Here is a 25691-nt window from a genome sequence, read left to right on the forward strand (position 1 = left end):
ACATCCCAACACAAATAGCTTAGTTTGCTTCTCTGGCTTCCCTCAACGCTCCTTTTGCACAGCTGAGTAGGCCTCTTAATTTCCACACTGCAGAAAGCCCATTACTCTCTCCATTATCCTACATCCTTTCAGTATCCTCTGCTTAGCTACACCCTAGACTTTGCTAGCTTGAAGGCCATCGTTCACATTTCCCTCCACCATTAACCTTTGTTACTCTCATTGCTGAGAGAGGTAATGGCTATAGGCCCCGCTTCACCACACACAGGGAAACTATTAAGCAGAAACAACAGAAATGAAAAAAGTTTTCTTCTTTAGTGTATTAGATGGTTTTCTTGGACATTATTGAGGATATGTTTTGTCTCGCTGCCTTCAGTGCACATTTGGGAGAGTGAATGTGAATCAGTCTTCCCTCCCAGAAATGAAGTGGCAAGTTATATTAAGGCATGTCAAGCAACAAAATGGGGATAAAAAGGCTAGTCTAATAATCTGATATTAACTCTCCTTTCCTGTCTCACTGTTTCTACCCCAGTTTCAATCTTTTTTAACTGACTGGGAGGGAAAACAGGCTCACAATCATGAGTAGCTTCCAAATTGACCAGGAAAGGCCCCATTTGTAGCCCTTGAACATTTGCCGAACTTTTGTCCAGTTTGGCTGTTTGGACCATTTAAACCTTACAGGTGAGCAGGCCATGTCTGCCAGTCAGGTGTTAGGTTTAAAAGACTGCAAGCTATTAAGCACGTGAAACGGACTGGTTAATTAGCTGCCGGGCATTTAACCCTTCTGGGTGACCCCCCCCCCTCTTTCTCCCAGCCGCAGCAACCGCTGCCAGGGGGTCTGAACTAGCTGGTTTGGAAAAATTCTAACATAGTTTGGGGTTAATTAGGGAGCTGTCCTGAGCCCCAAACTAAACTGGAATTTTGTGTCCATCCCTAATAAAAGCAGGCATGCACACAGCATTTTGTATTTGCTAAGTACTTCACAACATCATTATTCAACTGGTCAGCCTTGGGCCACAGCTGGGGGACTGCAGTGACGAAAAAGGTAAAGGTAAAGGTATCCCCTGTGCAAACACCGGGTCATGTCTGACCCTTGGGGTGACGCCCTCCAGCGTTTTCATGGTAGACTCAATACGGGGTGGTTTGCCAGTGCCTTCCCCAGTCATTACTGTTTACCCCCCAGCAAGCTGGGTACTCATTTTACTAACCTTGGAAGGATGGAAGGCTGAGTCAACCTTGAGCCGGCTGCTGGGATTGAACTCCCAGCCTCATGGGCAGAGCTTTCAGGCTGCATATCTGCTGCCTTACCACTTTGTACCACAAGAGGCTCTCTGCAGTGACTACCTTTTGAATAAATCCTTCAGCTGTTCCTTTAATGGTAGTTTTGTCTACAGTACTTAGAGGGTTTAGCTCTATGTCCTTAGCAGCGTCACCTACTGAATTCTTTGCAACAAAGCCTGTCAAAAGGACAATTAACAACCTTCAGCATAACCCAATTGAGAGTGGGTTACCCAAAGATCACCACTGGCATTTTCATCCCATTTATCTTCTTTAAGCTTTTCCAATAAGAGAAGGGAAGATGAATAAAGAAAGAAAGCTTGGGTGAGAAACTGCATAAGAGATAATTACTTAGGCTTGGTATCACACATGTAGGGGAATGAGGCGGCGATGTAGTAGCATAAACCTGGGATGATAGAATGGATTGCACCACTTCACACTGTAGGTGTACGGTCATGTTTTAGAATGCTCCCATATATTTTAAATTCCCTGAAAACAAAAAGCATCAGAGTAAGGAAAGACATTTTTCTTTGCTTTCCAAGTTTTCTGTTTGAAAGTAAGTAGCTTTTTATGCAAACCATATTCAGAGCTGGAATCTACAGGTCTCTGCCTCCTCTTTCTTCTTTTTATCTGTCTATTTATTATATTCATATACCACTCTCTCCTTGTGGCGCAGGGCGGCTTACAGAGAACATAAAAGTCATAAAATAGATACAATATAGGTTTGATAACAGTGAGAATTAATATTAACAGTGATAACAGCAATAACAATAAAATAACTAATAACTGAACTGTTAAATATCAACTGCAACTCCACAGATTAGTCAATGCAATTTTGCCCCATGGTGTACTTGGTGGGCATATCTGTTGAGAGGTTCTGGGGCCCAGTAGTTGTTGTTGAGTCAATTGGCCTCAACCAAATGCCTCGTGGAAGAGCTCTATATTGCAGACCCTGCAGAACTGTGATAGCTCCAACAGGGCCCGGATCCCCTCTGGTTGACTCCTCCTGGTTGAGGCCAAATGTGCTTCCTTGCAGCCAGGAATCACCAGCCAGTTGGAGCTGGCTGAGTGTAGTGCTATTTGGGGGCATAGGCAGATACACTGGTACACTGGGCCCAGACCACATATGGCCTCAAAGGTGATTACCAAGAACTTAAGCTTGATCTGTGATTCAACTAGTAACGAGTGCAGCTGTTGGAGCATGGGCCATATGTGGGCCCTCCAAGGTGCTCCCATGAGAACCCTAGCCACTGCATTCTGCAGTTGTAGTTTCCAGATCAGTGTTAAGGCCCACATAGAGCAGGTCACTGGGATACTATATTTAGTCTTTGTATTGTGTTTCTGTTACTCTTTGCTTCTCGTTTATCTTTATCAATTTTAAGAATTTCATCAAATATCCCTAAAGACTTTTCATTTCGTTTGCCTACACGAATAGTTTTTGTTTATTCTTCCATGATAATGTCCCTGATATCAATATCTGGTTCATGTTCTATTGAATGTGGTAATACAAATCAGTTCTTTACATGTTCATGAATGTTGTTTACGTTGTATTTTAGTGTTTTTCTACAGCTTTATTTTAATCTTTGATACTAACAATTTGTGGTCTGTACCACAATTGGTTCCTGGTCTTATTTTGAATAGAACAGCGCTTTTCCATTTTCTGCTTCTGGTCATATAATCTATTTTATTTCTGTATTGGCCTTTACATTTACTATAATTTGTTTGGTTTCTTGAAGTATGTATTCGCATTAAACAAATTGTTTTCACAGAATTCTCCTGCTTCATATCTTTCTCCAATATCTTCTGACAATATTTGATTCTGTTTTATTTACTACTTTTCCAATCATCTATGATTATCAGTACATCTTGTTTAGGTATGTGATCATTTTTTTCATAGACACTTGCTTAAAAGCTTTCAATTCCTGCAGCATCAGCATTTCTAGTGGGGCATCAACTTGAATGATGTCTATATTCCATGAAGTTTGATTGATATTATTCAGTTAAATTTTGCATTATATTTTGATTGCCTGTGCTACATCTCACCTTGCTATTAGAACACATCTGTTTCCACATTGTTCATCAGTTCCTGAGTAAAATGCTTTGTCATTTTCTGACTGAAAATGTCCTAATCTTTGGTTCACTCATTCCCAGGATTATAATGTTTAAATGTTTAAATGTTCCACTTCTCATTTTATTATTTCCAGCCTACTGTGATTCATACTGCTCACATTGCATGTTCTGGTTATATGTGTTGAATGGCTTTTGACTTTCCTTTTGCAGCCATTCATGCCAACAATGGAACATCCTTTTAGCTTTATTACAGTTACATCATTATGAATATGACCACTATTCATACTGGTCCTCAGCCCTTCCCCAGTAATTGATTGAAGCACTATATCTTTTTTCAGTTTGGATTGTCTCATCATAAGGATTTTGATGTAATAATTGTTCAGAAGTGGTTTACCATTGCATTCTTCCGTGCAGTACTAACCAGGGTTAGCACAAGTGGCACTGCTGTTGTCTACAAAAGATCTTCTGCCAGTGTCACCTTTAGTACTGCTGCTGTCCAGTAGCTACTACCCTTCAAGGATTCCCCTGCCACCATCACCATTGAAACTGCCCATTGTCTTCTGCTGATGCAGCCATTGATCCCTGAAGTGGGTAGATGAATCTTAGTCTGGTGTTTCAGCTGTAACCATTCCACCTTGAGTGGCTCTGCTAGTTGAACATTTTAACAGAGTCTAAACTGATTATGGTTTAGCTTTACTCACCTCACAAGGGTGTGCATCCAAGAGGGGACAAGAAATATATCAGTCCTCTGATGTCTTGCATTTGGTTTGCTGGATTGCAAATTGCATAGACCTATCTTGTGGTAAAGCTATGAAATAAAACACTATTATTTGAAGTTGCCTTATACAGAATCAGACCAGTGGTCCATCAAGTATTGTGTACTCAAACTGACAGCTGCTCTCCAGGGTCTCAGGTACAGAAGTCATTCCCATCACCTACTGCCTAATCCTTTTTAACTGATGATGGGGACTGAACCTGGGGATTTCTGCATGCAAAGCAGATGCTATTTCCCTGAGCCAAAGCTCCTCTCCTATTTATATTTTAGAAATCTGAAACTGAGACTGAGGGGGTAATGTTTCACTTAAAGCCATCCAGTGAGTCTTTGACACAGTTGATATTTCAAATCCAAGGCTTTGTCAAAAGGACAGCTGCAGAGATATATCCATAACTGAGAATTCTTGAAATACTAGCAGCTATAATTGACTAAGGTTCAAAAAATATGAAGTTATCTACCTAAATATTTAGTCATTTGAAATAAATATCAGTGGTGTCAGTCTCACTAGTGATGCTTAACAACAACTTCCAAAGTTATATTATGAACTGAACAAGTGAAAAAAATGCTCCTGAAGATTACATTGTGCTAGAAACTGCTAGGTGTATGAAACCTGTAAGGGTAATGCATTTTATCGTCTCCAATCTTAATAAAAGCTTTTCTTGAGTAAATCTGTTTAATTAACCATTGGCTCAGAACTACTTATGTTAATGCACTTAGACCTGTGAGGCACAGCTAAGATGTTCCTTGCCATTCTTCTTACATTTGCATGCTCACATTTGTGAGCAGTGAAATTACTTTCCACTCCAGCAGAAAAATATGTGCATTTTCTCCCTGAAGGTCTGACTGAACTTTCCAAAATCATTTCTAAGATGCTCACAGTTGTACATGGCTTTTGTACAATGACCAATCTAGATTTATAAGATATAAGAAGAGATAAGTTCAGAATGACAGGTTTCCCCAATCAGACTCATGGTCTCTAAGAACTGGTGGATTCCACACACTGAGAGTCCAGTTTCTGAAATGAAGAAATAATTCTGCAAGCCAGATGTAGACATTCGATAATATTTAATAGAATGAGGAGGTGACAATTCAGCTTTTATCTCTTACTGCCTGACCTAATGCAATGTCATTGTGTTGACTGGGATAAGAGATAGCCTCTGATAATTTGATTCATAAATTATTTAGAACCGAGGGTGAATCATGTAGTTGCCAAGTTGCTGATTATATCAAATTATTCTGCATGGTGAAAATCAAGGCAAATTGTGAAGAATTCTCAGAGGCTTTTTCTAAATTGGGTGAGTGGTCAACAGCTTGGTAAATGAAATTCAGTATGAGTAATTTAAATGATGTATGTTGTAACAAAACATTGTTTTTTAATATTTACTGCTGGACTGCAAAGTGACTGGGACCAAGGTTACAAGAGATCTTGGGGTTCTAGTGGATAGCTCTATGCACATGATGACTTCAGAGTACAACAGTGGTGAAAAATGTGGACTCTGTGGTTTGTTAGTAAAGCAGTGGAAAGTTAAATGAACAATATTGTACAGCCCTTGTACAGCGCATTGATGCAACCCCATATGGAATATTGTGTTCAGTTCTAGTCGCCATATCTAAAAAGAATATTGCAGAACTGGAAAAAGTGTAGAACAGGGTAACTAAAATGATTAAGAAACCAAGTATTTCATGATTATGAAAAAGCCAACTAATGGGAGAATTGTCAAGTTTTAAAAATTATACATGTGGTAACAAAGGTGGACTGAGATTCTCTCTCTCTCTCTCTCTCTCTCTCTCTCTCTCCCTCCCATTATGTTTGATCTTGGAGGCACCCAATGAAGCTGACGAGCAATAGGTTCAGAATGGACAAAAGGAAATATTTCTCCACTTGATCAGTAATTATATTGTGGGACTGCCATTAGATGAAATGATGGCCACAAGCATAGATAGCTTTATAAGGGTGTTAGATTCATGGGTATAGATCCCTCAACAGCTACTGGCCATGGTGGCTAGAGGGAACCTCAAGATACTGAGCCACCAAACCATAGAAGGCAGCAGCGTCAAGGGAGCTTGGACTCTACATTCTGCTTGTTGGCTCTTGGGTGCTAATGTAAAATAGGACACTAGACTAAATGAGCACTAGTCTGATCCAGCAGGGGTCTTCTGATATTCTAATTGCATGTAATTCTGTGATCTTTTTTATCAGCCTTATTTTTCAAGTACTGTTGCTGGGGCTACTTTTTTGAGAAGGGGAAGCAAGTCCTTTCCCTCCTATTCTTTTCCCACTATCTGAGTTTTCTCCAGCAAGTATAGAATCATCATAGAATCATAGAGTTGGAAGGGGCCATACAGGCCATCTAGTCCAACCCCCTGCTCAACGCAGGATCAGCCCTAAGCATCCTAAAGCATCCAAGAAAAGTGTGTATCCAGCCTTTGCTTGAAGACTTCCAGTGAGGGGAAGCTCACCACCTCCTTAGGCAGCCTATTAGGCAGTATAAAAGCGTATGGGAAAGGAAGTTTTTCAATACACATTGCATTCAACACACACAATGCAGTCATACTGCATTCCATTCTGGGGCCACCAACTGGTTGGACTGAAGGACAACAATCCCAGGGATCAAGTCATCTGGAGGACCCTGAAGCAAGTGTCACACTGTAGCCACAGGATGAATTATTTTACTTGTAATGCAGTTCTGCATTGCAGCCACTAGAGGTGCAAGGAAGGCAGAGCATAGTAAACAGGAGTCATTCTGTGACCTTTTCCGCACCTCAATGTTGCCACTATTTCCCACCAAGTTGAATTCCCAACTGATGCTCCAACGTTGTGACACCCCTTCTACATTTATTTTGGGGATTTTTTTCTTGATTTCAGACCCAACCCTCTACAAGTGTCCCTTTGGAAATGGGTTGTGTGGCTATGTCATCGTGTGTTTCATCAGCAACAGAATCATCATTTTTTGTGCATGTGCAGTAATGTTATAAAATTATTTTTTAAAGGTTGGATGTATCATGGAGAACAGCATGGTTGCTGCCTTTCCAAACGGCTGACGATTGTCTAATTTAGCGGTCCCCAACCTTTTTAGGGTTGAGGACCGCCTCCGGGGGTGGGGAAGAGCCAGTGGCCCGGGCGCCACACATATGCGTTAGCACCCCTGGTGGTGAAAACGCGCATGCGTGGAACTGCTGCACATGCACGTTTTCACCACCAGAGGGCGCTAACGCATATGTGCGGCAGCTCCGCGCATGTGCGTTTGTGTCCGCAGGTGTGCCGGTGGCCGTGCCTGCCTCTTCCCCACCCTCTTGTAGCAAAAAGCTAGCCGGGCCGTGAGCGAAGCGGCCACTTTGGCAGCTGCTTCTCTCGCGGCCTGGTGAGCTTCTCACTGCGGGGGGGGGGGAGAGGCAGGTGTGGCGGCCTGTTACCGAGGCCCCTAGTCTAATTGGATACACCATAATATTGTTATATATTTATGAAGCATGCTGAATGTGTCATCATGTACATGGGGAGCCAGTGTGGTGTAGTGGCTGAGTGGTGAAGAGCAGATTTATTCCCCTTCCCCTACATGCAGCCAACTTGATGACCTTACACAGTTCTCTTAGGGCTGTTCTCGCAGACTAGTTCTGTTAGAGCTCTCTCAGATCCATCTGTCTCTCAGGGCATCTTTTATGAGGAGAGAAAAGGCCATTTATGGACTACTTCATGTAGTGAAAAGCAGGGTACAAAAAAAACAGTTGTCTTCATCTACTTAATCAGTGATGGAACCTCCGTTATTCATACCCAGTCATGTTATAGCATCATAACATTGTAAAAAAAAGTCTGGATGTATTGTGGGGAACAGCATGGTTACTGCCATTTCAAAGGTCTTCCTCTCCTCCTTTAGTTGCCAACTGAGAAAATGGCTGATGATCATTATTCACACAAATGTGAAGCCATGAATGGAACCTCCTTTTTTACATATGCAGTAATATTATAACAATATAACATTGTTTAAAAAAAGAAAAGAAAACTCTATAGGAGCTATAGGGGAAGAGAAAGTGGGGAGAATGAAAAAAACAACACAAGCACATGGTATCGAAACCTACCCATCCAAAAAATCAAAGGAAAGGAACTTCATGTGTGACTAATTACCCAGAGAGGACTACATGAAACCTTGCTGCCCTTTTTGTCCCAATATTATAACATTGCTATATATTAATGAAGAAAAATTCCTTGTAACTTAATATTATGTTAAAAATGGCAAATGTCTCAGGGACAACTTGGGTGAGAGCAGGAAGACAGGAGGTGGGATGAATACACCTCAGAGTGGAAGCGTAGTGGGAAATCAAATTTGAGTTTGGGAATTTCTCACTGGAAAACTGCTAGTTAAGATCTGAAGTAAAATAGTGTGATAAAAGATTTGGAAGCCACAGTGTAAGGTGGCATGAAATTCAGATATATTCCTGTGGAAGGAACTTTTTTTGCAAGAAGTTTCACATTGTTTGATTCTTTTAAAAATGCTAATATTTTGCTCTTCTGCAGAAATGGTCTGAGTTTGCCAGCCAGGCCTTTTTGCTACCTTTATTAGGAGGCTCCTGCTAAACCCATTAACCAAGCCAGCATTGTAGCAAGGCAGGAATAGCCACAAAGAGCTAGTTTATGTCAGGATGGAACCTCCTAAAAAGGTTGTTATCCCTGTTGTATTCCTGAATGCAACAGGCTTGGCCCCTGTTAATATATGATTGTTTTAATTTGTGTATATTATATTTGACTTGCAGAAAAGTCAGTTGTACAAGAAAATACAATAGGCTCTAGAAAAGTGTTGCTGGAAAGGGCTGATGATGATGAGTTGTGGTTGCCACAGAGCACCCGTAGCTTCCTTCATGAAGAGGAAGAGGAATATGCCCTTTAGAAAAGAGCTGTATCAACTCACGTAGCAAAAGAATGTAGAAGGGTTAAATCCCCTCTCAGCTCCTCACGTAGCCATGTTCTTAATCTGCCCCCCCCCCTACACAGGGATAACTTGATTTGAGTTTGTGGATGGGACTCTGTTACCTAAAGATGAACTGTAATTCTGGAGGATTCCCAGCTCCCACCTGGAGGCTGGCGTCCCTATACCTCAGTGAGGCACAATGCTACAGAGTTCCCCCCTCCAAAGCAGCCATTTTTGTCTGGAGTGCTAATCTTTATAGTCTGAAGATAAACTGTAATTCTGAGAAATCTCCAGCCACCACTGGGAGGTGATAAAGGATTTGGTCTCTACCCACTGAAGGCCCTAAGCTAAATCCTTCAAAGCTCCAGGGAAAAGCCTCTGTCTGACAGGTTGGAAAGCTACTGCCAATCAGAGTGGATGGATAGTACCAAGTTAGAAGTACTAATGGTCTGGCTCATTATAAGGCAGTGTGAGCTTTCATCAGCTATTTGTGAGTCAGAATATCTGTATATACATAAGTATTGCAGTGACTTGACCTCTGCTTCGGGTGACTCACAGAGATTTGGCATACCACTCCTCTCAGGCAAGGTAAATATTATTTACAACTCCTATCACCTTCCTGATCTGAATCAATTTGTTCCTTTGTATGAGGCCCACCACTTGCCCTCTAAACCCCTGCCCTCATGGCTTATCAAAAGGACAGATGCAAGGATAAGGGTCCTCTTCTGGGAGATAATCAACCTCTCCCTTTCAACTGGAGAATTCTGTCCTACACCAAGCTCAGTCAGGCTTCCGGCCTGGCTGAGATAGCACTGGTTGCTCTGATGGATGTCTTCCACATTCAGCTGGATCAAGGTGGGACCAGGACCAAGAAGGCCCTGGTCCTGGTTGAGACCAGGTAAACCTCTCTAATGCCAGGGACCTCCAATAGATTCATACCTGCAGAGTACAAGGCATAAGGAGATAGGCCCTCCTACAGGTATGTGGGGCCCAGACCATAGATAGCCTTAAAGGTTAACACCAAAATCTTGACATTGATCCAGGCTTCAACTGGCAACCAATGCAGCTACCTCAGCACAGGCTGGATATGGGTCCTCCAAGATGTCCCAGTTAGAACCCCAGCTACCACATTTGACACCAGCCGGGTCAAAGACAAGGGTAGGCCAGCGTAGACCAATTTATGGAAATCTAATCTGGAGGTAACAGTTGCATGGATAACTGTGGCCAAGCGGTCCGAGGACAGGTAGGGCGGTAGTAGCTTCGCCTGACGCAGATGGAAAAACATTTTCCATGCTACTCCTTTGACCTGGACCTCCATAGACAATGAGGCATCCCAGATTGTATGATCAGTGCTTAGGACAGACAGCCATGTGTAGAAGACAGGCAAGAAAATCTCTAGGCATCATCTTCTACCTCCAGAAATAGGAAAATTATTGACGAGGTCCACTGGGAAGGGGGGGGGGGTTATACCTGCCACAAATGGATGGACAGATGACCTGTCAGATCTTAGAAACTAAGCAGGGTCGACCCTGGCTCATATTTGATAAGAGATCACCAAGGCAGGCAATGGCAAACCATCTCTGAACGTCTCTTGCCTTGAAAACCCAATGGGGTTGGAAATTGAGCGGGGGGGGGGGGGGAGAGGATGCACAGTCTGAATTCTCTGTTGGATTTTATGTCCAATTTATTTAGAAACAATATAGGACAAGAGAAAAATCAAGATGATTATATAGCCTCAGGCATGAGAAAACTCATTCCCATGAACTTGGTATAGTGAGTGAAGTCATTTCCTACCCAGCCGCCATTCCTTCCCTCCTCCTTTGTATCATCAGGGCTTCTGTGAGAATTTCGCACCCAAAATGAATAGAGGTTGACAGCAGCAATGCCTGGTTGACTGGCTCCTCTCTTTTCTAAACTGACAAGTAATATCAGAGCCCCTGGACATCAGCTGAATTTTCAGTTAAAAGTTCATCTGTCAGAGAATAAGATAACTGAAGTCAATTGTTAAGGCAACAGTTTGTTGCTTGAGAAAATATGAACTTCGGAGTTTACATTCAGGAACTTTGTTAAAATCTAGACTGGGGAGTTTGCAGCTTGCAGGCATGCTCTGGGTAATAAGCTTATCCAGCCAGTGCCGAGTCCCTGTGTTATGCACTGCAGAACAAAGGGAGAGCCGTGCATTTGCCAGTACAATGCACGGCCACATTATGATTGTTTGCAGATGGAAAACGCTACACTGCAGTCTCTGGAGCTAGTTAAAGGGTTCCATTTCAGCACAGCTACTTTCATCTGTGGAGATCAAAAGCTATGCTCCAAATTGAATTACACAAAACTGCCAGAACATGTGGCAACCTGTAGAAACCAATCTGTATGAAGTTTTAATGGGTTGTGTCTGACACCCTGCAGTTTATTCCCATCCTTGGGGGAGGGGAGGAAAAATCAATAAGGTACACTGGAGAAACGTTTGTTGTTGCTCTTTTATTGGAAGCTATCTCCTCTGAGGTTGCTTAGTGTTAAAAGAACTTTGGATGCTTGTTTTGATATTCTCAAGGCTTCAGGCAAGTGTTACATTTAATAAAGATTTTAGATCAATTTAAGTTTCGTGGAAACTACTTGGAAGATGGAGAGAAATTAAATCAGTCTGTTGTGCAGACCTTTCCATTGTATTTACATTCAGATGACACAAGTGGCCTCTTCACAGACATAAAGGGCTGAAAAACAAAGGAGAGAGGATGCCAACAGTTTCCCTGGAGCTTTAAGATACTATTCAATTTTTGCAGATCTCTAACTCCGGGATCAGTGATATCCATTTGTTCACCTTTTGGTTTTCTTCTTCAAAGCCAGCTGATTGGCAAGTTTGGGAGACAGGATTTATGACGAGGGTTCCCTTAGGTCTGGATCAAGAAGGAAATTCGTTATGTTCTTGTAGGCTGAACCACCCACACACACTGGAGACTGGACATGTGTGAAGCAAGTGGCCAGCCCTTTCACCAGATGGTTCTGTCCGTCCTTGTCAGAGTATGAGTTAAAGGGTCGGTGTGAATGGACTCCTGGAGCTGGAGTTATTTTGAGGGCCACAAATCTAGTTTGCAGTCTTGTGCATAGTTGCCAGGTTGAAATGAATGAGATTTGAACACAGTAACTATAAGGTATTATACAATCTTAGACCCAAATGTGCCTGTAAAGCTTTTGTGTGAATGTTTAAGTGACTTCTTGGTTATAACTTGATTGTTTGTTTTCATTCGGATGATGGTGAATTTTTCTGAAAATGCAATTATCTGGGGGAAAATTCTTATCTTTTCTCCTCTTGTCGGGTATGGTAGCTTTTAAAACTAAATATGTGGTTTTATCATCATCTTTCATTTCTCTGTCTAAAACAGCATTTCAAAATGAAATAAATGGAGATGTCAGGGTTTAAGAATCATTTTTAACTTTTTCGGTGTTGGATGGCCTCTGTCTTGTTGGGGTAAAGGAGTCAACAGGAATGAATTTGCTTTCTGAGATGATATCTCTTGAGTGACATTTCTAGACGAACAAACAAAATAGGCTATTACACAACTATAAGTGAAAAGGATAAGATTAATTGGCTGATCGCAGGAACCCACTGTGCTGAGATCACAGCTCATGGAGATCAGGAAGTGAGGTCCCAACAATGGCAGAGTTGGGGAAATCTAGATCCAGTACGCTGACTGGCCCAGTCATTGACACTTCTCACTAATTCAGGGCTGAACAGTTATTTAGAGGGACAGGTTTCTGGACCAAAAAGGTGAACTGTTTTGGCTGAAAATCACATATGTTGGTCAATATATAACTATGAGCACCAGACATTTTCTCTCTCTTTCTTTTATGCCTAAATGTATTAGCCTCTTTGTCCAGAGTCAAGATCTGTAACTGAATGGACTTAAAGGTTGAACCTTTGCTATACTTGGAAACAGTTACTGAATTGCCATTATTTCTCAACCAGATATGGGGATTTTTCTTTGCACCTTCATTTTTCCTGTTTTAATCTTCTCTATTGCTGTGTGGCTCCCCCTCCCCCTTTACTTCTTTCAAGGTCGCCTGCTCCCACCTGCAGGAGCACATTTAATTTTTCACCAGAGATATGTGGACTGTCTCTTATTATTCCTGGAATAAGGCTTTTGCTTGCTTATTTTATCTGGCATATGTTCCACTGCATCTGGCTCAAGCCTAGTGGGATAGCAAAGTGTTAATACACCAAGATTTCTGGCAGGATGGCTCTCCGTTTTCTTACTAGTAATTAAAATGATGAACATAAATTTCTGCAAGAGACCCTCATTTTCTGAACTATTGCAGTATTTTAGGGAAGGCTGGTAGTCTAACTAGCTTTCTATATAGAACTCTTACATCATAATTTAAAATTCTGCAGATCCTTCCATATGGGTTTTCTTTTTCCCCCAAGGCAATATGGAAATAGGAACTTTATGAGTGCCTTTGACATCTCATTAAAGTTAAAGCAAAACTCCCATTTATATTACAGATTAGGATTATGTTGCTCATGCCTTGATCCTATGAGCTGCCGTACCAAAGTGTAAGGTTCTAACAATGGGACAAAGGGATGAGTCATTCCTTAAACTTTTACCACCTACCTTATCACTAGTATAAGACAAATAGCAATATGACAGTGTAAAAAAGAGATTGGCACAAACCAAATGCTCCCTGTGAACGTGGGGAGGGCAGAAAAGAGGGGATTAAATAACTCTTGAGCCTTTTAAACCCTCTGGTTCTTCTCCCTGCCACTTTGAAGCAGGTGGGAGCAAAACCAGAGAGCTCATTATGGGGTGAAGTACTTCCCAGAGACATTTCACCCCCTCCTGTTTGCTGGGTGTGACCAGTATAAAGGAAGGAGTGAAAGGTCCCCTGGGAAGGTATTTAACCCCTTCCTACCTAGCAGTCACGGTAAGCCAGCTAAAAGATGGGGGTGGAGTGCCATGGGGAGGCACTTCAGCCTGTAAATTCTATAAGCCCAGCTGTCTCCAAGCCCACTTACATCGTTTTTTTTAAAGGGGCTGTGCTAGGTAGCATGAGGCGGCTGAGTTGGTGTGGAGAGATGTCTCTATACAAGCCCAGCTGTCTCAGGCCTGCTCACTCAGCCCATTTAAAGGGGATGCACCATGTACCCCAAGGCAGCTAAGATGGTGGGGAGAGCCTTCTCCATGCCAATTCATCTGCCTTGGATGCCTGGCACAGACCCTTTAAATGGGCTGAGTGAGCAGGCTCAAGACAACTGGGCCAGTTTGAAGTCTTTCTGTGTGGACTCAGCAGTCACCCTTGGGCTCCCTTATGCAGCCTGTCCAAAGAGGCTGCACCAGATGGCCCAAGATGGGGATGAAATGTCCCCTGGAAAGCAATTCACCACTTCCTTTCGTCACTGTGGCCAAGAGAGGGGGTGGGAATCTCCCAGGAAGGAACGTCCTTGCATCTTTCTCCTGGGCATGGTGAAGAAAAGTAGACGTATCCCCAGGAAGGCACTTTACCCCTTCCTTTTAAATCCTCCTTTCTGCTCACTGCAGCTTTTCCTCAGGAGCAGATAAAACAGCTACCGTATTTGCCAGCGTATAAGACGACTGGGCGTATAAGATGACCCCCCAACATTTCCACTCAAAATACAGAGTTTGTTACATTACATTACAGTACTATGGGCCACTATGGGCAGCTATGTCTATCCCAACTGAAGTGCACCCGGCGTATAGGACGACCCCCCCCCCACTTGGAGGCATGTTTTTCAGGGAGGGAAAGTAGTCTTATGCACTAGCAAATACTGTATTTAAACTCAGCATTCTACTCCTATAAAAGCTGTTGGGAACTGAAAGCAGAGTTTAAACCAAACAACTGAGCAGAAGGGAGCTCCCAGCCACTCAACTGTTTTTCTGAAGAGCAGAAATGGCTCTTCATGAATAGTGCAAAAATTCATGTTCTTCAATTCCCAGTTCTTCAATTCACAAACTCCAGTTTATTAACTCCCAGCATGCCAAAATTCATGACAAACTTTGTTTCATCATCCAGTTTGTGCCCATCATTAGGGCAAACTGCTCTGAAGTTCACTGCTTTGTGGAACAGAAAGTGAATTTCCAATCTGTCTATAGCAAACGACCCCTAAAGAGATACAGCTAACCGGACCCCATAATGTATCCATTATAGTTCCTGCAATACAGTAGAACATGCCATTTCTCTAACGATGTCATCACACAGTGGCATCATAGAAAGCCTTTGTGCATGCATTGTACCACATTACAGGAGCCATCACAAATACTACTGTCAAATTCCAGTAATCTTAATAGTCGAACCAGAGTTTTCAGAATTCAACAAACTGATCATTTTGAAAGGGCATGAAAGTTTGGTAGTGTTTCAAGTGAAGAACATAGGCCTTCCATATCAAACGTTTCTGTCCATGAGATTTACATGTTCAGCTGCCCTAAAGAACAGGGGCATTGATAGTTTGCTTTAGTTGTTTTATATTATGATCCCCAGTTTAAGCAGCAAAAAATTATGTATTGAAGTTGTATTCTAAAGATCCTCAGGCTAGATACATAGCTTAAATTCCACAAAATTGCTCAAGACATTCCCGTATCTATCAAGAATAAACTTCTGCCAAGAAATACTATCCATTTCAATATTTATGGAAAATGGTGATTAATATTATAGTGCAGTGACCCTTTCATTACTTGAAGGTATGAAACGGTGTTGCAAAATTATCTGGTAATGAAAATATGCAATAGTGAATTTTTCTAAAAAATACTACTAAATTTTCATATGTTCTAATGATTCTGCTGGTTGTTTCACAGTTTGTTTCTACAGTCCCTTTATATTTTGGGGGACAATTATTCATCAGACATTTTAATGAAATTATCTGCTCTGAGCCCCGACAATAGGATGGTTACCTCTAACATATGGTGTGATTTAAGCAACACTTTTCTGCATCTGTACCAATGGTAACAAATATTTGTTGTTCCCTTCTGAAGAATGCAAAGATGTATATTTACAGGAGCATTATGGAACTGTGGAGTTACATTCCAGTGCCTTTCTCCCAATGGCACATAATGCATTTTGCTTCCATTAACATCAGGTAAATGTCGCAAAACCAGAGAAGGATGTATGTGCTGTTCAAAGTATATTTGCATGTGTCTCTTTCAGTTCATTGGCTATTCACCACTTGTGGTGCCAGCGGACCTGAAGGGCCCATCCAGACCCAATGCAATGATGCCTATAGGAATTCCAACCTCAGTGTAGTGATAGGGACAGAGGAAAATTTCCCAGGTGTACAGATTTGGAGAGTGCCTGAAACCAATACTTACAGGTAAGAATTCTTCTGTTGTTTTATTAGCCTTATATCTGAAACATTCTAAAACCCAGAATGCAAGAAGTAATCATGAGGACAGTGCCTCCAAGCATGAGTCAAATTAATTAGTCAAAGGTATAACTCCTCTTTTATATTGGTCTTTACTATTTCCTTTTGCCCACTCCATTTGGACAACAGGTTAGAAGTTATTAGATAGAGGTATAAAGGCTTGGAATTTTCCTGTGTGCTTTCACCATTACGGAATCTTTCCTCACCTAATTTTAAAGTTTTGGCAAGCAAAAAGAATTGTTAACCTGCCTTACCTCCAGGGACATCATACTGGGCATTTTAAGAATGGTTTAATACTGCATTTCTGCAGATACCCTTGGAAACAAGTCCTTTCATATCAATGAGACTTGCTTGTGGGTAGCCTAATTTGAGAAGCATGGGCATTGCCTTCAGAATGATTGACATTATTCATATGCACATTTAATTATTAATCTATTTATTTGTATGCAATTCAATGACAGCCATTTCAGCATTTCAGCTCTCACACCCCTTCTTCATGGCAGCCACCGTACTGGGCTACCACCTGTTCTTTGCAACTTGGAAGTTAGCCCTGCCGCTTCCTGAGTCCAAACGAGACAGTGTTTCCTGGTCCACCTCCGATTAACTGTCTCCACATTAGGCATCCAGGGTGAATGAGGTTCTACCGTGCTTTGCAGTGATGGGGAAGAAGGGGTAATTTTCACAAAGGAGAAAATTTAAACAAAATTTAAATGCCCCAGTCAGTTCTGCACCACTGCAAAGAACCGCAGAGCTGACTGGGACATTTTTTGTCCCTTCTAGGATGCCACAGGCAGGGAGGAGCTGGGCCTGGAAGACCCAACTCTTCCCCTTCCATATGGTCCTAGCCACTGATAGACTCTCTTCGTGCCCAGGGCAACAAAAGGGGACGTGGAAATATCTGTGTCCCCTTGCCATGGGGTCATGGAGGGCCTGGGTTAGTGCAGGCCTGGGCTAGGACCAGGGTGGTACTGACATTATATGGAAGTGGGGATTAGCCCCACTGCCAAACAGGCACCAACCCGGCTTTTTCTCCCCATGCTGTGAAATATACTGGGTGAATTGTGGACACATGAATCTTTACCTATAAGTATATCCACAATGTGAACATCACTTTTTTAACAGCATGAAAGAGTTCTTCTTACCACCTTCTGTTTTGTGGGCAGAGTTTAAATTTGCAAAGGGGGGTAGAGCACCAAGCTGCTTAAAATAACGAAATAGTTTTATTTAGAAGAGAAACATCACAGAGGAACGCTGACTCTGTGCATACAAATGGTTGCCTAATTGGAGGAGCCTCTTCTGTTGAATTGGAAGGGCCAGCCCATTCACTGAAGAGCTCCTTGGATGCCTTGCAGTGCATACAGACCTCTGGATCCTGATGTGAAACAATTATTTAAAATGTTGATATGGCATATAAACAAATACTTTCTGTCTCCTGCTTTTCATTTGGTTTTTATTTGGTCTGATGCCTGTGAGTTTAGCCCAAAGGCTGATCAATGCCCATTCTACTATAAAATCATCATTAAGATAGACTTAACAAGGGGTCCTGCTTAATTAGCAACATTTTAGCCCGCTAGTGGTGATGTTCAAATATGTTTGTGTCTAATGTAAATAGTCTTTTACTAACTAAATATTTATTAATGTCTTTGCTGATTGAAATGAGTCAGCAGTGAAGCCACCGGTAGCTGAGCTCTATGCTGTCGACAATCCTGTTAAACCAGTCCCTTTCCTCCACTGGAGCAGGGAATCTCGGCATTCTGTTTACATACATTTTTTATTGAGTGGTGTGAACATGCCACTGATTTTCAGGTTGGCAGGCCTCTTTGCTGAAAATCATGGTAACGTGTTTAAATATCTGAGGTACAATGTGCTGTTTTATGCTTTACCCTTTTTTGGTTTTGATTGGAAAAGTGACATTGCACGATAGATTCCAGATATTGAGCATCCATGACTTAATGTTACAGCCATACAAAATAACGGAGCAGGCACCTAGTGAAATTGACTAAGAGAGGCACCAAATCTGCTCGCCTACCCATTTCCAGGGCGATTGATGATAATGAAAAAACTAATGATGTTTCACTCAACCATCCAGAAAAGAATGACTTGCCTGTGGGGGAATGGGTGAGAAGAATTTTTCAAGGCTGGCATATAGTATGTACACGTATAAAATATAACCCCAAAGCAAAGGAGAAAAGTCGTAAATTATATGCACAAAAGTCTCATTTCTTTAATGTTAATGCCTAAGGAAGAAGCAAAATTCACCAGCAGCCCCAGTCTGATTCTGCTTTATGATACATTTGCAAGTAGATGAAAAGTTTGAGGTCATCAGTAGACTGACGTGTTGTACAGGAGATGGTACACGTGGGAGCTTGCATTTAAATAACTGGTGCCAACCATTTGAGACTTGCATGCTACGATGGTAACAAAGTCCTCGGCACTAGCATGACTTGGTGGTTGATGCCAGTGGTGCCAGCCAACTTGAAACTGCCAAACCATCTGTTTATGGGGCCGGAAAAGTAATGTCTTCAGGATTAGTTGAGGGAGGCATTGTCCTCCCAGTGGCATATGTCTTTTTTTACCTGTAGCTATTTCAGATCATTCTATGCAGAAGTTTATTTTCTCTTTCAGCAACTCTGTGCTTTGTTGTTTTGTTTCCACACATTATCCTCCATTCTTGTTCAAATCATGACCAGTCCAATCTTTTCCAGTAAAGAAAGATCTTTCCCAACATGCCATTGTCTAATTTCACATACGTTGGGATAAGGTACTTTCAATGTGCTTTTGCAGCTGGAAAAGCTGTACTTTTCTTCTCCAGTGCATTGGAAGTACATTATCCAACCTATGCAGAATGGGCCATTGTTGGGATGATACTTCTCCTGTGTGCAGAAGGGGAGGCATGTGTTCAAATTAAAGAAATGTCCCCTTTGCTTATTTCCTCTGCATTTTGACAATTTCCCAACACTGTTACTACATAACAGCATACTAGAGGCAAGTATTTTTCTCTGCTCTCCCAATTAGCATTTGAAAAGTGCTCTGTCACCTTCCCCCAAGCAGCAGGGAACCAATTAATCTTTTCAATGTAAACGAGCACAATGGGATATCCAGTACCTTCCAGTAATTAGCATTACTGAAAAATGCAGGTATTGTGTTAACAATTCTATGCAAAGATGCAGGGTGGTGTTTTTTTTCTTTCTTACAGATGTAGCATTGTGCCATTCCTGAGCATTGCTACACATGCACCATTTTTTTAAAGTAGGTGGGATTAAATCTCCATCTAGTGTGAAAGGGAATTCATGATTAACTAGGGTAGGGGGAAACGGATCCCCCTGTCCTGTGGGGAATCTACTGCCAGTGTGAACTGAATAACAATCGCATTTCTCTCCAGTTCTCCAAGAAGCAACAAGCTTCAGGGGCGGCACTTATACTTGGTTCCTTTTGGAGGGGAGTGCAGTAGATTCTCATCATGTGTTTTCTAAGATTTCCTTTATTTGCAAATGCTCAAGGAAAGCACAGGTAGGTGAGATGATTTGGTACCCTACATCAGGCCCCAGAGAGAGAAATTTTGCATCCTCAAGATGCTTCCTAGCGGTTTCTGCCTGTCTCTGCCACTTTAGATTAAGCACATAGGATGATCTAGATCAGTGGTTTTCAACCATTCTAATGCCACAACAGTTCCTCATGTTGGGGTGACCCCCAACCATAAAATGATGCAAGTGGTCTTTCACAGAAATGAAAACAAAACTAACCAATGGCATGAAGATCCATTGTTCATGATGGCATATAATCCATTTCCCCCCCCCCCCAGAGTTTCTCAGTTCAGTTCTGCCTCTTGTCCCACTATGCCAATCTTGCTCTTTTCTGCTACTCCAAACAGACGAACGCTCCCACCCCCACCCCCACCCCCACCCCCCAGAGTAGGTATTTTCAGACTTATCCCCATCCTAAAGAAAACCTAAAATGGAATCATGTATCCATTTTACTGGAGGGAGAATACTTTCGAGGGGGGGGGGGGAAATGAACAAAAGTTTCTGAATAAATCAGAAAAATTACCTGTGCTGCCTGTGGGATATATGCTACCCTCTCTTTGGTTTTTATTCTCCTTAACTCAACCAATACATGGAATGTGCACCCCTACCCCTAATCTGTCCCTCTTAATAAAACAGTAAGGGGTGTTGGGGTGGGCTGAGTCCGGGATCAAAACTCCTGGATTGGCCCCTTGGCCCCGGACTGACAAGCGGAGGGGCCAATCGGAAGGCCTGCTGCAAAGGAGCCCCTGACAGGCCCTGATTGAGGGGAGGAAGGTGTTTCAGGGGAGCCTGAGGGCCTTCCTTTTGAGGGGTGGGGGACTTTCCCCTTCTGCCAAACAGTTGGCTGACAGGGAGGCTACAGAAAAGCCCCTTCTCACTTAAAATACTGCTCTGGCCAGGGGTTAGACACAGCCAAGCCATGTGGCTTTCTTCTTTGAAACTCTCTGCAAATTTGAGGCCACTGCACAGCGTTATTCTGCAGACAAAATTGGTTTTTTTGTCTCCTGTTTCATCTGCACAACAACCCTGTACAGTAGGCCTCAAGTCTTTCAATTCAACAACAACCTGTGTGAGAGGCCTTAAATGTTTCTTTTCTACCACAACCCTGTCCAAAGTAGCCCTTTCTGCCTGGGGAGCTGATCTTTATACTCTGCAGTGAGCTGTAATTCCAGGAGCTCTCCAGGCCCCACCTGGAGGTTGGCTGCCCCTGGGTTAGAAATATTCCTGTAGGTTTGGAGGTGGGACTTCAAAATCATACAATGCCTCAGAGTCCATCCTTCAAAGGAGCCATTTTTGCCTGCAGTTGGGAGAGAGTGCAGGTGTGTCCCTCCTGGGCTATGGGCTATGGCCAGCCCTTACCAGCAACTGTTTGTATTCTGGGGCGCAGACAGGCAGACCAACATCAGTCCTGTGAGTCTGGAAAGTGCAGGAAGATCTAAATAAATATTTACAGCCTGAAACTGTAAATAGTGAACAAGTAAATGGCTGGAGACACATGGGAACTGGCTTGACTTTTTCTAACCTTGGCCTGGCAAATAAAAAAACAGTATAAAAAAACAGTATAAAAAACCTTCCTAAGGTCAAGACTGCTGTGCACAGAGAGTCTTCCTCTTAGTGTTGCCAGCTTCCATGTGAGGCTCTCTAACTCACCTCCCTCATGGGGAGTCTGCTATAGGGAGAGGAAGGGAAGACGATTGCAAAATGCTTTGAGACATCTGAGGCTTGCTGGGTTACTGAAGCCCATTCCCAATTATCTCAGACCTCTCACAGCCCCACATACCTCACAGGTTGACTGTTGTGGGAATATGAATGGAAAAGGTGTTTGTAAACCGCTTTGAAACTTTGGGTAGTAAACAACTGGGTACAAAAGTCTGTTCTTATTCTAAGGAGCAACCATGAAAGAAGCATGTGGGCACATAACATTTTATCAACAGTGAAAAAATGGAGAAGAAGGAACAGGGTGGACACCTGTGTACTGTGACTACCCCATGTGTATTAGGGCAGAGGGGCATTTCGGTATCTGTGGCCTAATTCACGCAAGAAGGGAAATGACGCAGAACTGGGAGGAATTGTTTCCCATGTAATCTTCCCTTAAGAAGAGTCTCCAGTCTGATTTTCCCTTCACATATCTGAGGACATGGCTCTGGAAAGCTCATCTGTAACCACTATGCCACAATTCCCAAAGGTCAGTCCTCTCCCACACTCAACGAACATTCCACACTACAGGTTCTTGACACCCATATCTCCACACCCATGCCCTCATTTGCCACCACGCCACCACAACCTCCCACACAACACACACATTCAACCCCATGCCCTTACAGACTGGACAACTCCTCCCCTTCCTCTTCCCACTGCCAAGCTCTAGCGCCCGTTGTATTCTTGGATACAATGGGCTTTGCCCCTAGTAGCAGGAATAAAGCAGATGCACGCACACATTTGCAAAACAGGATCCTTCTTTTCAGATGTCTGTATCCCCCAGAGGTAGTCTTATTAGGCATTACTATTACTTGACCAAGTTTTACTTATTTCAGTGAGAGGATCACCAGCTCTCTCAGAAACTGTGTAAATTTGCAGACTTCACTCAGCAGCAGAACAAATGACCTCTTTGTAGCCACTGGCTTTGACAAACATGGGTGACCCCGGCTTTGCTGCTGCTTTTTCCTTCACAGCTGGTGAATGAAGCACTAACAGTGTCTCTCTGGGTTCCTGGCTTTATTGCTTGTATGCAAAATCTACTCATACATAGAAAAATATGGCCCCTAATTGCAGCCAATTAGCCCTGCCAGCTTGCCTTGCTGATAGTGCACCTCATTAGCCATTATAGCTTCCTGCTGCAAATCAGCTCAATAGCTCCTGCTCATCGTAGCATCTGTTCAAGGGACCCTATCCTGTGGCCATCGTTTCCTCTCTCATGTCCATTGATACCTCGCTGAAGAATGATTGTTTGGGTTACTGAAAGTGACATGAACATAGTCAGGTCAGCTTCCAAAAATTTCTCTTGCTTAGCGAGCCGCTTGGAACTCTGCCGCCACTCTGCGATTGTTAAGCCTTTGCTTCAATCTGTCCGCCTTGGAAGAGTACCTTCAGAGTCTAGGCATTATTATTAAAAGGCAGACCCAAGATGAACAGATGCTTTAAAAAGAAAGGCTGGGACAAGGAAGAATCTGGCAATTACAGATTCAGTACCAAGGAAGAACAAATTATCCTGTTGTCCAAATGGGTTATTCCAATTGTACTCGATACATATATATATATATATATATATATATATATATATATATATATATATATATATATATATATATATATATATATATATATATATATATATATATACATATATATATTCCATTGCAGTTATTCTTAATCTTTGTTTTCTTTTCCTTCCAGCATCTCAGTGTATGGGGCAGCTGGTGGCAAAGGGAAAAACACCATAATGAGGTCACATGGTGTTTATGTGGTGGGGATTTTTAAACTCCAGAAGAATGATGCCTTGTATATTTTGGTGGGGCAGCAAGGAGAAGACGCCTGTCCTAGTGTAAGTGATCATCCCTCTTGAGCATTTTTCATTTACTGGAATCTTTAGGGCCTTAACTATTTTAAATTTGTTTCTCAATATATTTCGTGTTGGACATGGGCTAGAGATTTGTTTGTGTTCTTAACCACTCTCCAACAATCATAACCTCTCTCAGAAGAATAACTGTCATTCGAAATGTTCTTCCTTTGTACGCGGAATGGTTGTTTATTGTCATTTGTGAATTAATTACCATATATAATAAAATAAAATGTACAGGGTACTTCCGACAGTGTGCTGGCCCACTGATTGGCCCTCTGGTGGAAGGACCTCCCCCTGAGGGCCAATCACAGTGCTGACACACCACCGAAGCCTCATTGTGGCCTGCCTCCTCGCAGTTGCTGCAGACTCAGGAGCTTGTCTTTTCACTGTTACTCGCCCCTCAGAATACTGCCTGTCTTCTCTGCAGAACCCATGCTGCGGATGTCACCCACCTTGATGCTGCTGGGGCTTGGGAGGCTTACCTGCCCACCCCCTTGAACTTGCTGGGGCCCAGCCAGCTCTGCAGACCTCCTCACCACCTTCCCAGCCTCTGCCTGATGCTATGGGCACCACCCCCTTTCGTTATGGCCATGCTGTGCCTGCAACCCTCTTTCTAGCCCTAGTGTCACCAGACCTGTGTGCTTCACCCCAGCTCCACAGTGCTCCCTGCCCTCCTTACCTAGAGGTCGGTCGTGTGTGTTTCACTGCTGCCCACCAGGCCTCTGGTGTAGGCAGCATGGGCGCCAGTGCAGGTGGGGGGGAGCAGTCTCCCCACTGCCAGTAGTGAGCCCCGCTGTCTCCACCCTGCCCACCTACCAGCTCCTGGGGTGCCTGCCACTGCCTCCATGTCCCATGTGAGGTGCCTTCTGCCACCAGCTTGGCCTCCCACCCAATGAGAGTGTACAGGATGGGGGAGGAGGCTCCTTCTGGATCCCTCCTTGACTAGCAAGACCTGTCCTGCTACCTTCCGGCCCCCATGCAGTGCCAGAGCTACCATGAGTCCACCCACTACCTGCCCACCCCACTCCCTATGAGGCAAGGAGCAGCACAGGCAGGGCAGTGGGGTACTGCTCCCTCCCAGTCCTGCCCACCTGTGGCTGTTGTGCAAGGAGGGCCTGCTGCAGCTTGCAGCCAGAGCGAAGGCTTTTAAATACCACTTCCCTCCCCCCCCCCTTCCCCAGTATGCAGAGACTGCCGTAGATGTTGCCACAACAATGTCTATTTTAAAAACAGGCTAGGAGAGGCTAGCCACCCCCCCCCCCAAGCCCTTGTCATTGGACCATGGGTAGAGGGGACTGAAAGCACTGCTTCTACTGGTATGTGGGGCCCCCTGCCAGTTTGTAGCCCACTTTTAAAGTGGGCTTAACCACTAATAAATTATAATTGGGAGGGCATTCAACAATATTCCCATCTTTGCAAATAGCCAAAGCATGTTCATTTTTTTAAAATTCATAATTATGTTATTATACAGTTGTAAGCAATACAGTCTTTTAAAAAAAAATATTGAATAGTGACATTGGCTGGATACAAAGTGAAATGCATGACCTCCTAGTCTCCAGCATCCCTAAGGGAAGAAGAACAGATAATTAAGCATTAATTCATGAGTGTCCCTGGAGAACCAGGCAGCCGTTTGAAAATAGGAAACAAGCAGGGGGGAAAGTGCAAGAACAGAAACCTTTGCTGAAGAAAACTACCTTGGAATATCTTGCATGTGGAACCCAATTTTTAAGTGCCACATGGAAGTGTTGTTAGAATTCTTTTTGCAGCTGAATGCAGAAAGGGGCCATGCATTGCATTTGTGGTAGCTGCTCAAGGAAGGTATGTGCTAGGGAAAAGCTTTTCCAGAGTTCATACTTATAGGTTCTGGGCTCAGGGGTCTATGTGCTGAGAGATTCAGGCTCAATGGCAAATGGGTCCTGGGAGTTCAATCCCAGCAGCCGGCTCAAGGTTGACTCAGCCTTCCATCCTTCCGAGGTCGGTAAAATGAGTACCCAGCTTGCTGGGGGGTAAACGGTAATGACTGGGGAAGGCACTGGCAAACCACCCCGTATTGAGTCTGCCATGAAAACGCTAGAGGGCGTCACCCCAAGAGTCAGACATGACTCGGTGCTTGCACAGGGGATACCTTTACCTTTATAGCTGATGCAGTTGGCTCCCTGTCCTGAAGAGAGCACTCATGTTACTATGCCTTCCTGTCTCACAGAATTCACTGGTTATAAGT

At 43.1% G+C, this 25691-nt stretch overlaps 1 protein-coding gene across 1 annotated transcript in view; it reads left to right on the plus strand.

Moving 5' to 3' along the window:
* The window catches only part of ALK (ALK receptor tyrosine kinase), an 816801-nt gene that overhangs the window by 730606 nt on the left and 60504 nt on the right, over positions 1-25691 (plus strand). Inside the window, exons 12-13 of the mRNA XM_077341212.1 lie at positions 16174-16336; positions 23305-23452. Of these exons, the coding sequence (XP_077197327.1) occupies positions 16174-16336; positions 23305-23452 (311 nt within the window). The remainder of the gene's footprint in view (positions 1-16173; positions 16337-23304; positions 23453-25691) is intronic.

This window comes from Paroedura picta, chromosome 1, assembly GCF_049243985.1.
Source record: "Paroedura picta isolate Pp20150507F chromosome 1, Ppicta_v3.0, whole genome shotgun sequence".
In the NCBI taxonomy this organism is placed as follows: Eukaryota; Metazoa; Chordata; class Lepidosauria; order Squamata; family Gekkonidae; genus Paroedura; species Paroedura picta.